General features: G+C 37.0%; 1 protein-coding gene across 3 annotated transcripts; it reads right to left on the bottom strand.

Moving 5' to 3' along the window:
* Window positions 1–355: 355 nt before the first annotated feature.
* Window positions 356–12,222, bottom strand: LOC111337613 (caspase-3). Of its 3 annotated transcripts, none has more exons than XM_088752659.1 (4): window positions 11,836–12,216; window positions 10,158–10,235; window positions 2,482–2,958; window positions 356–2,013 (listed from the first exon to the last, which is right to left on the bottom strand). In XM_088752659.1, exons 1-4 carry the CDS (start codon window positions 12,110–12,112, stop codon window positions 1,664–1,666), a joined length of 1,182 nt encoding a protein of 393 aa, XP_088608785.1. In that variant the 5' UTR covers window positions 12,113–12,216; the 3' UTR covers window positions 356–1,663. The 3 variants fall into 3 exon arrangements, with proteins under 3 accessions (XP_088608785.1, XP_088608786.1, XP_088608784.1); XM_088752660.1 differs by lacking the exon at window positions 11,836–12,216 and adding an exon at window positions 11,324–11,379; XM_088752658.1 differs by lacking the exons at window positions 356–2,013; window positions 2,482–2,958 and adding exons at window positions 3,945–5,813; window positions 6,863–7,327 and having other exon boundaries at window positions 11,836–12,222.
* Window positions 12,223–12,509: the final 287 nt, after the last annotated feature.

The raw sequence follows: 12,509 nt of genomic DNA, 5'->3' as shown, positions 1-12,509 counted from the left end.
TGTGAGTCGATTTCAAGTTAAGGGCAGAAGAGCTGCTTCTACTTCAAGAGAATGGAGAAACCTCTCGGGACAAAGAAAGACCGAACGCGGGAAAACTGCATAAATTGAGCCGTTCACCAGGCCCTTGAAAAATATACGACTTCTCTTCTAAATTTATACTAGAAGCCTGTATTAGAAGGCACGACACAAAAACACTACAAGGGAGAAGTATAACACATTTCGTGACACTTACTAGCTAAATCGGACGAAAATTGAGAGAAAACAGAGGAACTTAAATGACGTCGCTATTTCTTTAATTCGGTCATACATCAGATACAGAATGGTGTATTTTGTTGAGAAAGAAGAGTGACAACCATTACAGCATTTAATAGTCCATTTTTAATTGTAACATCAGTTTTCATGAGAAAATCATTCTACACATTACCTTACATGATTAAATTACCTACAAAATTTAGTTTCGAATAAGTAATTCAACCAAACCTTTGACTGGAATTGTTTGAAGTGACGCCTTAACTATCTCACATTAATTACCTTCTTTCATTTCCACCTCCACCAAACCTTCCTCGTCCCCCACCAAAGCCTCCTGATCGGTCATAGGGTCCAGGTCTGGTTGACAACAAAGGTTTAAGTTTTGGGGCAGATACGTATTTGATATCTGTTTTTTCGCTTTTAAATATCACCTCATTCGAGTGCAGTACTGTTGAAAACGCGCCAATATTACATATTCGCTATAAAAAGGGAAAACCTTTAGAAAAAATAAGGTAACCCCGCTAGGAAAGAATATAAGCAGTTATCTGTACCTTTTAGCCTGGAAAGCAGCTTTTGAAGACCACCATAAAATCGATATTACCGACGAACAAACCTCCTGAACCCACCAACCAACACTTAGTAGACACCAAACCGACATCACACTTTCCATATCTATCCAAGGGCCCGTTTCTCGAAAGTCCCTATCCTTACCAGTCCCGTAAAGACCTTTTTAGTTCCCGCATTCACGTTAAAGATTCAGATATAAATATTTTTCACGTTTCCACAATAAAAAATTTCAGGAAACAAAGCAGAATGGCCACGTGTTTGAACTGAGACCCACAATGCTTACCATTAGGTGTGGGCTTCACAGTATGGCTTCGAGACCCAAATGTAGCTGAGCCCTTCGAGAGCCGGGCCCCAAAAGACCTACGTCAAGATAATTTCAGTCATGTGAAAGAAAAATATCGAAGAGAAAAGATAAGCTGACACCAAACAATTATGATTAACCATTACTGGTTAATAATGCATCCTGGCCAATAAAAAATAAACTCAACCTTTCTCACAGTGTTGTAACCAATGTACCAGTCTGGCTTTACGTGCCTTGAAAAAAATTAGAATACATTTCTCAGTTTTAACGTTTCAAATCCCTTTCATTTTTCTCTATCCGTTGCTAACTTCGTTTCCTCTTGGTTTACTATCAAATCCGCTGTACTTTTCTATATTTTGAGGTCTCTTTCAAGCTGAAGGCAGTTTTTCCCGGGACAGAACATGACCTTAAAAATTTTGACGTAGTTCTCTAGACATCTAAAAGTCTCGGCATGACTCCCTTTAATCATTAATACTAGGCAGATTATTCACACGATACAATCTAAATTGAGAAACCACACGACCTCATTAAAATGCCAATTTTTCCTTAACTGCGCTCGATATTTTCAGGGAAGAAATACAATTCCTTGCGTAGCATGGACACGATGCTAGAAATCTGGCGCTTGCTGTCGGAGTAGTGGTCGCCAGTTCGCGACTTGTAGGTGGACACCATGGCGTTGACACGGGTCAGCATACGAAGAATATCCATGCGCTCCGCGTTGTCTTCAAACACCTTCGTCAGCGACTGAATGAACCACGATCCATTGACAGAATTCCTCCATGAGTAGTAGCCGGGCACAGTGGAGTAGGCGTAAAGGAAGTCTGCCTCAGCTGGGACAGAGACTCGATTATCTTGCGGGGCGTCTGTTACGTCCATGCCGTCCATGTACTCGTGACCTTAAAGTTTGCAAATAAAAAAATGGGAAAATTTAAAAAACCAAGATTAAAAATGCAAATGAAACATAGCTCAGGATGGGTTTGGAGCAAGTTCAATCAATTGGGTGTTGAAAGGAGTCCAGGGGTTGACTGAGTTTTGCTTTCCTTGGCTGCGTGATTGGTACAAAAAAACTTGGGCTACTTTCTAAATCAATCAAGTTTCTGAAGCAAGAAGCGACAAAAACACTGCTACTCCTTAAAGAAGAAATAGTTGATCGCAAGTGACTCGCTAGCAATTTGTTATGTTTCCTTTACGTTACAACCCTGAGTGGAAAGAGACTGTGAGATCAAATTTTGATTATGGATCATAAAGCCCTCAGTCTTCCCAAATAGGCAACCACAATTGATTTCCTTCAAGCTGAACCCGAGGTATCACTGCGTTGAAATACTGCACGTTACCATTTGAATTTAATTTTTAAATTAGCTCACCCTGACATGCTTGGAAGAAAAAGAGTTTTGGCTTCCCGGCTAAAGACGCGGAATATTTGAACTCTGATGTGATCTCCTTGATGGTAAGGGTCCCGTCTGTTCCATAAATCACACCCTCTTCACCGTGTGTAAGGATCGAGAAAATGAAGGCATCGTAGTTGGAATGGTTGTAAGTTGCCATATCCTTTGCAATTCTATTTATCTCAGCCCTGGTACGATTATTGTAAACCCTAACATCAAACTTAAGCATTCTGAAAAGCTTCAGTAGGGCATCTCGATCGACATCTGTTCCATTGCGAGGATACCGATCCATTCCTGAGCTCCTCAAGAACTCCTTATTGTTAATGATAATGGCAATCCCCCGTGTTCCGCGCTCCATCTTGTAAACGGTCTCCGTGTCCAAAGTGTTGGAGGAGGGTTTGACACCAGAGCTGCCTCCAAACGAAAACAGTTTAGCATCAGCTTGATCTGCATGTTCTGAAAAATGGAACAGACATGTTTGGAATTTAAGCTATGTACCCAGAAACCGTCATCACTAACAGTTACAAGTCTACAATAGTCTACAAGGTACGTATCACAACTACAAGGCGGATGACAGAGAAGTAGCTGCTGCACCTAGCAGTAATCTCAGTAGAAGTGCACGTTTAACAGTGCTCAATGAAAATAGTACAAAACAATTAATAAACGCTACTAAAGATATCGTTGAGGTGCGATTAAAAAATACAATTAATAATAGACCTGTTCTCTTTTGAAAATTACTGATCACAAGAAGCTAGCAGTTTAAGGCTATATGCTATGATGGGATTCAGTTCTGTTCAGAGGATGCTTGACAGTATCATGTGGTAACCGTGGCGGACATTTCCCATTCCAATTGGCCAAATAGAAGAAGCGCGATCGCAGAAGTAGTCGCAGAGAGAAACAAGAAGGAAAGGGAAAAAAGAGAGAATTTTGACAATTCTGAAAAGCTTATATCAGAACGGCTAAGAAAACCATCAATCTGACTAACTTAATCCAGCAGGAAATTAGCAGCCACTAAAATGTCATAAACGACTTTGCAGTAAACTGTAAATAAAGTTTCTTGCTTAGTCACTTACAATCTTACGAAGCAAGTGAGTACTCAAGCATCCAATTGAACTTGAATTCGATGAGTGAGACAAAAATGTAACATTGATTTACAGCTGGACCAAGGGACAGAGATCAAACTTAAAATAATCCTGAGTACATGAAGAAATGATATAGGGCGTTTTTAAGCACATAAGGAAAAGTGGGTTGAGCAAGGGGAAAAATTACAGCCAAACTTGCTTGGTTATTGCTTGTAATCGAGAGCCTAGCAGATGATTTATTAATGTTGGAAAAGGTGGCAGAAATGACGAGTATGGTTGAGAGATGCGTGTGTTGTGAGTGATATGATGTGCAAAGCTTGACAAAGTTCCTGTGCCGACAGTATAACGATGGCAAGTATATCAATTATGTAAGGAAATTTAATTCAAGATTTTCAATACAATATATTACAAAATACTTTCCAAACAATATAGTTTTTTTTAAAAATAAAAACAGGAAATAGTAAATACGCATTCTTACTTTGTAGCTTAATTTAAAATTGAAACACAGCAGAGAAGTGAAAAATATTTTTGTACAACATGTACCAAGTTCATTGTCAGCAATTGCTATTCTTCTTCTTTCTCTAATTCGTCCAAGATCAGAGATTTCTTTTCTTTTGACCAGTCTTTCTGTGAAATAACTTATGACTTAGTGACTGGTACACAAGTTAACAATAAGCAATTTTAGGAATTTATATTAATTAAAATCATCAAAATATTTTTAAACTAGGAAATTCATTGCATATTTTTCATTTAATATAGTTATCATTGCTGTAACAACAAAAAGTACATTAACCTTTTTTATATCTTTTTTCATTTATCAAAAAGTTTAAAATAAGTATTAAATAACTACAAATAAAGTAAAGGGTGATAGTTTCGAAAGAAACTGTCTGGGGCTGCGTCGGTGGGAGTAACGAAATAACTTGGATATATCAACAAAGTTGAAGTGGTAAATTGGCAACCATAACGATTACAAAAGCTGACGTTTCGAGCGTTAGCCCTTCGTTACAAATAAAGTAGTTTCACACAGCCTCTATCATGCCAAACACTGAAGACATGGTGTCAATGACAGAAAATACGAGCATTTCAGTAGTAGAAACCAACACCATAAATACAATACACCTAAAAACTGTTAAATGTAGTTTAGCAAAAAATGCTCAATTCAACTTATTTCCTTTTCCTAATTTTTAACCCTAGAAAAGGCAATTTTTAATCAAATATTAGTTTTATTAGTTTTAACAAACTATAGATAAAATTCATCTGGAAAAAATAATGACTCCAGCTCTTCTAATGCAATTTAAGTTTAAGTTTTAATCAAAATTTTTTACTTGTGTGCTTATTAATTGCTGTTAAATTGCCTGAACTGTCATCTGCTACATGATGGTTCAGGTACACATCTGCCCATCCCATCTTGGTACAAGGTTATTCTGATATCCATATATCATAATCACATAATCCTAAATTTTTAGAAAGTCTTTTACACTTTGGGTTCATTCTACCTTTTTTTCCAGAAAGATACATTTTCTGCTGTCCACATTCCAGTATACCTGGTTATGAACTGTATATTGAATTAACAGCCTCTCTGACATGTCAAGCCCATACAGTTTTCAGCATTGTTAAAATTACGTGTTTGTTTTAATGCCTCTACATGACTATAAAAGACAATTTTTTAAAATAAAATGTAAAAAAAGGTGATTACATTACAAAAAAAAAAAAAAAATGCTTTGGGAAGTCTGGGTGCCAATAGGTTAAAGCAATACAATAACATGAATTGCAAAGTGTAGATGACAAAGCAGTTGTGCAACTACAACAGTTTATAAGCTTATGATAGTTTACAACTTGAACCACCATTTTTCTCCTGACTCTCTTGATTGAACACTTCTGTACAACCAAGTTTTTCAGGAAAGAAGTACAAGTCTTTTCTCAGCATTGAAACAATAGAGGGTATCTGCCTCTTGTTGTTAAACATGGGAATGTCACTCCGTGACTCAAACTCAGATACCATGGAATTGACTCTGGTCAACATTTTGAGAAGATCCATGTGGTCAGCATTCTCTTTTAACACTTTTGCTACTGACTGGATAAACCATGATCCACTTGAAGAATTCCTCCAAGAATAGTACCCTGCTACAGTGGAGTATGCAAATAAAAAATCTGCCTCCACTGGGACAGATGCTCTCTTGCCATGCTGAGTACCATCTGGGATATCAACTCCTTCCATAAACTTCTGACCTGCAAATTAATAAAAGATTAGATAAGATAAGATAAGACCTTTATTTAAACACAATAATAATTAAAGCTAACAGCTTGAGGGGTCGTGTATTTAGTTTATACATTATTTAAATAAGAAGATGACTAGCTAAATAAGTAAAAGGCTAACACTAACATCTCAATCAAACATAGAGAAAGTCAACATTTTTTGGGTGGACAGCTGAAGCTGAATCAATATTAAATTTCAAATCTCTAAAATAAGGCTTTGTTTTCAAATTTCAAAACAGCTCATTCGGGTTTTTGTGCAAGATATTACATTTATAGTGTTCCAAAAGATTGTACCTCTATAGGCAAGGGAATCTTTCATAAACCTAGTATTAAATCTTGGAACTATCAGTGAGTCGTCTCCTCTCAAGGAATAACCATTGGAATGTTTGATGTAAATATCCTTCTATAATAGTTGTGGGAGACTCATTATGTGCTTTATAGAAAAGTTTAAAAATATCCATCTTGTAGAGTGAAAAGAAAAATGGTTCACCTACAAGACCAAAAATATTGTTCTCATTGTAGCTGCAGAGATCATTCTCCTAATGGTAAGCATGCAAAATTGACATCATTACAAGTCATTTTTAATTATAAAGGTATGGACAAATTCTAAAACTGTTCATATTTGGAGGTCGTGTCACTGAAAATATAACCTGCTCCCCCAGTAGTACAAATGCTATTTTTCCCCAACGTGAAATACACTTTTCCTCTACTTTAAAGATCACAATGCAAAGGGTTCTAAAATTAATTTTCTGTCTGGTTCAACACTTGGTTGCAATTTTCTACCACTTGCCAATTAGGACAAGTCTACAACTAAAGCAGTGGGGTGCAGAGCTTGAGGCCAACTTCAGGGAAATTTGTGAATATTACTCCAGATAAATAAAAAATTCAAAACTTATAGACATAAGTGCAAAGGTCTCATCTCAGGGAGGAATGCCTCTAATGTACCAATAAATTTCTGAATCTTGGACACTGCCTTTGTTTGTCCTAGTTTGAATTTGACAGAAAAACACTGCAATTGATACCTTGACAAGCTTGAAAGAAGAAGATCTTAGGTTTCCCAGCCAAAGAAGCTGTAGATGTGAACCTGGAGGTTATTTCATCCACTGGAACTGTACCATCTGTTCCATACACCACACCTTCTTCACCGTGTGACAAAATACAGAAGATGAAGGCATCATAGTTTGAATGATCCAGTTTTGACAGTTTTCTTACAATCTCCACGATTTCAGCTGTGGTTTTGTCATTGTGAACCTCCACTTTGAACAGAAGCTTTTGAAAAAGCTTTTTCAGAGCATCACGGTCCAGGTCTGTACCTCCACGCGACGTCTGTCTGGTTTTTTCTTGGAATGTCTTGTTGTTAATAATGACAGCTATGCCTCTGGGTTGACAAGCCATTCTATAAATTGAATCATAGCTGACAGACACCTGTGCGAAAGGCTGTGGATGAACACTCTTTTGTTCTACCTGTTCTACTTGGTTGTCTTTTTCTGAAAATAGGAAAAAAAATTCTAAATTCATTCTTGCACCTTATAACTGTCAAAGCCAACTGGTAAAAAGTCATGAAAGGTTGGTGCTAGTTTGCAATGAAACCGTATTCTCATACCTTTTTGCAAGATAATGCACTCAAACTGTAAGAAGTTACATGTCAATTGCCAATATCACTTTAGGGGTTAATAAACAATCATAAACACCACTTGTAATTAAAGAGATCATATTCCACTTTATCAGTACTAGTTACCAAACCCCTACTGGAGATGTTCTAATTACAGCATGTCCTATTTAAGAGAAAACACACTTCTGTGATCCACATAGAACATTTCTAAATCATATTCTAGTCCTAAATGACCGAGGTTTCATTCCAGCACTACTAGATCGATCAGAAACCTATATTACCAACTACAGGGCAAACATAAGAGTAAAATCCATTTATTTCATGCAAAAAAATCAACTAGCTCTCCAAACTAAATAAATTACACTGCATGCTATCAGCTTGTTTTAAGTCCAGTTTTTTCTAAAATGGAATTAAATAGGAGTATTTCTACTGGATAGGGCCTCAGCCAGTGTTGGTCACCTCCCTTTCATCATTTTGGCAGGTCATGTTACAGTTCACCAGTACCAGTGCTCTCCTCTAGAGGGAGAGGAGAAAAGGCACTATGAGAATAAGACATCTTTCAAGTACTCTTGACTAATATTTACATATTGAAACAGTCCTGTGTCACTAACTTTTTAGTTTGATTGCAAACCAAAGACCAATTACCTAATGGTATCAAATCCCTTTATATCTTGGTGCAGCTACCTCACAGAGGTGTAAATTAAGTAGCACGTGCTTTAAGTTATGCTTAAATGTTAGCTGCATTACAAAAATAATTGGTTAAAATCTCAGTTCAACTGGCTATAGCTTTCTGGAGGTCGCTGCCCTCTACTAGATATTTCTTTTAATGTTAACTATCAGACTATTGAGCAACAGTTTGCTGATGCCCATGTACAGTGTATACTGGTGTATAAGGGTGGGGAGACATAATGCAAGAGTAAAGTATCTTGACCACACCTAGTTACAACACAGTCAATGACCAAGCCAGGGCTTAAACCCTGACCAACCTCTTGACCTTGAGTCCACTGTGCTATCCATTTAATATTAATATCAAAATTAAAATCAGAATCTAATGAATTTAATAGCAAAGACTTTGAATGGCTTACCTGACATTTTGAACTCAAGTCCAAGTTTGTTACTTCTGTTCCACATGCTTTAAAGCTTCATTCTTTTTTGTGACTGTGGCGTTGTTAGAAGGATATCCCAAACCCGAAAAAAACTGCTTTTATCTCCTTTTCCAGAAAAAAAAAATGCAGATCCAGCTTTTTAATAAGAAATTGCATTTGACAAACTTAAGGTGAATGCATCCTCATCAAGCCACTTTTTCAGGGTCGATTTCCTGCAGGTATTGATCCAGATGATATCAAAATCCAGGCTTTGGAAACATCTGGTTGGCTGGCTAGCTGGCTGGCTAGGTGGCTCGCTTGCTGGCTGGCCACCTCAGTGCACTTATCCGTGATTGCATTAATATGAAAACACTAAATGATCTTTGGCAAAAGTGTTTCAAGTTTCAATTTTAAAACAGCAGAATGCTAAAATTGGAAATTCCCATTTGCAGGTAAATGCCATTTCAAATGCCACATTTTGGCTTTTTTTCTGTAGGGAGAGGATTTTGTTTACCAGCTCAACCCCACAAATCTTAGTCAAAGTACACATGTGTACTTGCAAGCAATGTTGTAAAAACACCTGTCATTCATATTTAATTTGTCTGTATGGTTGGGTTTTAGCGAGTGTATAACTAAACTAAAACAAAAGAAGAAGAGGCTGACTGAATCAATTAAATGATCAGAGCAAAATTTTGAAATAAGAAGCTCGTAGTCATAACAGGTAATGCAGCAAAATTAGCTATAGTCCCAATTTAATGCCTGGTATTAAAGATGATACTAATGTTACCAATTTCCTCAAAGAACATGTCTATGCTGCCAGCACCAGAATAACTGTTTAACTAAGGACTATCTAAGTTATCACTGGGTTAAAAGACTACAAAATAAAGGTAAGGTGGCCACTTAGCAAACAGTGCATTTAAATACACTTTTGAGTAATAGAGGGTGAGGATTTTTTTTTTCAAACTAATGAAAAAAAACTAAGAACAGAATTCTTAACAAAACAACAGTTGCAAACCAAAGAGTAGCATTACTGCAAGAAAGTGGGAACACTGAAACAATCTAACATACATTAATTTTTTTTCATCATACAAGAAAACAATCAAAAGCAATTCTCCCAAAAATTCATTTGATAATTGTTTTCAAATCTTTTAACATTGATAGAACACAAACCAAATACTAATACTTGATCTTTCAAAATCACAAGTAAGCAGGAATTGATTTGAGAACTGATGGTATCAGTCAGCCAGTTAGTGACATATATTAGGTAGCTTGATTGTCCAAGCTGGGGTAATTTTCAAAAGGACCCTTGTCAGAAGTGTGATAACTACCTTTGACAAAGCTATTGGAAGTTGGAATCAGAATCAAAGTTTTGTTCCTTAATCTTCTGTGAATGCTTCTAGATATGGATAATATTGAGATTTTAGTTATTACTTGTTTCCTTCAACTGAGATTGATCATACCTAGACAAAGTTTTTTAAGAGTGAATGGTCAAGTTTGACTTGTTAGGACAGCTGTTTACAGCTTTACAAAAATAGCTGATCTCACCTCTATAAATAATTTTGAACAATTAATACTATTATTCAAGAGGATTCATATAATAAAGCATTCTAATCACTGTACCTGCTGCACCTGGATTGATAGTGCTTGGAATTGGATTCTTGTTGCCGATTCCACCATCAGTACCTTCAGTTGGCATACCTGAGTGTCAAGAGAATAAGATCTTGATGTCTACTAGCTCCTTTTCATATATGGCTTCAAAACTATGGAACTCTCTTCTGGGGCCCGTTTCTCGAAAGTCTCGGTAACTTAACGAACCCGAAACCATGTTTTAAAATCCAAATTTAAAGGATAAGAAAGCAGGTTCGGGCACCCAAACCAGTCCTTTTTGTTTCTTTAGCTAATAGTTTTGTAGTATCATTTTCAAAACTTTTTAAATCCACATCTTGAATGAAAACAGAACAGCTTTACGGGCCCGTTAAGTTACCGGGACTTTCAAGAAACGGGCCCCTGGACTCTTTTAGAATGTCTGACTTTTCTGATTTCAAGCGCAAGATTCTACAGTATGAATCTTTCTCATAGTTCAATTTTAGAATGTTACAATTTTACATTTACATTTTAGTAGTATTTAGAATTATACTTGTAACTGGAAGATACTAGCTTATCCTTTAGCTACTCCAAATTCGAGATCAAATAAAGTATATGTATGTATGTATGTACTATTACATAAAAAAAGCCACAAGAAAACAGCTGATCAACAGTTCACAAGTCTTTATGCTTCAGAGCAAATTATCTGACACATTTGACAATGAATACTAATATTGTAGTTTGATTAGGTATGTCAATAAAATGTATGTATGTATTTATTTATGAATATTTATACAGGGTAGCCCAGTTTAGCAGATAGCTAGTTTAAATGGAGCCCTGTGGACACCCACCCATTCTACCCAGGGTAAGACATCCACCACACAGTAATCTCGTGCGTGGGAAATTAACATCTCCTACCCCTTACCCTGCAGGAGACGGGGCCTACGGTTTATTCGTCCTTATCTGAGAAGACTAGAATATCTACCGATTTCTTGATATTATTATTATAAAAGACCAATAGATCTATCAACAGAGTTCAAACCTATCAAATCTGAAAAACGTTTTGAGCCTGAACAGATGCTCAAGGCCAGCTATATTGATACTGGTTAATGGGGATGTCTTAAATTTTCTGTGCAGATAAGTCCCTCAGCTGTTAAAAGTACAATATGTGAAAATTTCTAAAAACTGGAGGAACTACATACCAAAATACATCCTGTAAAGCTACTGAATAGGTTACTCCGGAAAATATGCTACATAAAACTAACGTGTGCTGTACTATCACTTTCCTTTTCTACTCAGTCCAGGGGTTTACATTGTGTATTCACTTTCTATTAATATGCTAAATTCTTTCAGAGGGATTTTCCCTGAACTGTCACACTGCAGAAAAAATAACGAGGCTGAGTCAATCGTCAAAAATAAGTCCAAAAGGTTGGTTGTCATTCAGAAATACTGCAACATGACGAACAAGTCGAGTGAAACTCCACGCGCGAATATCAGCATAAATGATTTCATATGGCCAAATTAGTTGTTCAAAGAAGTACTTGTATTTCACAATTAGCAAGCCAAATAATTACCATGATTAGATTCAGCGAGAGAAAGAGTTCTAAGGCCATACATGCGCAAGCCAAGGCGTCCTAGTTATCATGCACACACCCGAACTTTTTTTAATTGTGAACGTTTACTTATATAAAATTGATAACAAACTCAATCTTACCCTCTTCTTGAATTGGCCTTAGAAGTGACTCCAAATGAGGGGAGACTTCGTGCAATATGTCGCAAAATGTATTGAAAGCTTTTGGTCCTTTACGAGGAAGAATGTCCAATAAAGCCTCTCCTTGCTCGTTCTTGGTTTCTTTGGAGTTCACTTCGTCCTTGTCTTCGTCACTAAAAATCGCCTTGGAAAAAAGCCGCGAAGCGATCCTTTTTGCCTCTAAATCCTTCAACAAAGCCTGCCTGTTTTTACGAAGTGCTTCCCTCTCTGAATCCTGCATATTGGCGCAAATCTAAAGAAAATTTTCAACTATGAACCACTTTGAAATTTTATTCCCTTCGCGACTGCTCGTTCCGGGGACGGAGCTGAATAACGTACACACGCATGCGCTAGATTTTGCCGCGGAAGCAGGTAGCCTTGCGATGAAGTGACGTCATTCGACTGAACACCAGTGCTGCTCGGTCGCAAAATCACTTGCCAGACAACGCGCTCTTGTTCCAAACTAATGTAACCACCTTACAAAGATATATTACTGCAATTTGTCTGGCCAGGAAGACTTCTAGAGAAACTCAACGGAGCCGAGTTTCTTTTTCTTCGGGAAACACATATTTCGCGAGTAACTTTTTAAGTGACAGGGGGAGCTGGTAAGTTAAAAAAATATTTTTAATCGAAAGCGG

This window comes from Stylophora pistillata, chromosome 3 (genome assembly GCF_964205215.1).
Source record: "Stylophora pistillata chromosome 3, jaStyPist1.2, whole genome shotgun sequence".
In the NCBI taxonomy this organism is placed as follows: Eukaryota; Metazoa; Cnidaria; class Anthozoa; order Scleractinia; family Pocilloporidae; genus Stylophora; species Stylophora pistillata.
Note: the sequence above shows the minus strand (reverse complement) of the source record. Positions and strands in the feature narration are given on the sequence as shown.

What these genes read in the sequence shown, in the direction of transcription:
- LOC111337613 (XM_088752658.1), bottom strand. Translation starts at nt 12,112, where the DNA reads ATGCAGGATTCAGAGAGGGAAGCACTTCGTAAAAACAGGCAGGCTTTG. An exon ending in AAGGCCAATTCAAGAAGAGG is followed by an intron (nt 10,236 to 11,835) that starts GTAAGATTGAGT and finishes CTTGACACTCAG; the next exon opens with GTATGCCAACTGAAGGTACT. An exon ending in CTTCTTTCAAGCTTGTCAAG is followed by an intron (nt 5,814 to 6,862) that starts GTATCAATTGCA and finishes ATTAATTTGCAG; the next exon opens with GTCAGAAGTTTATGGAAGGA.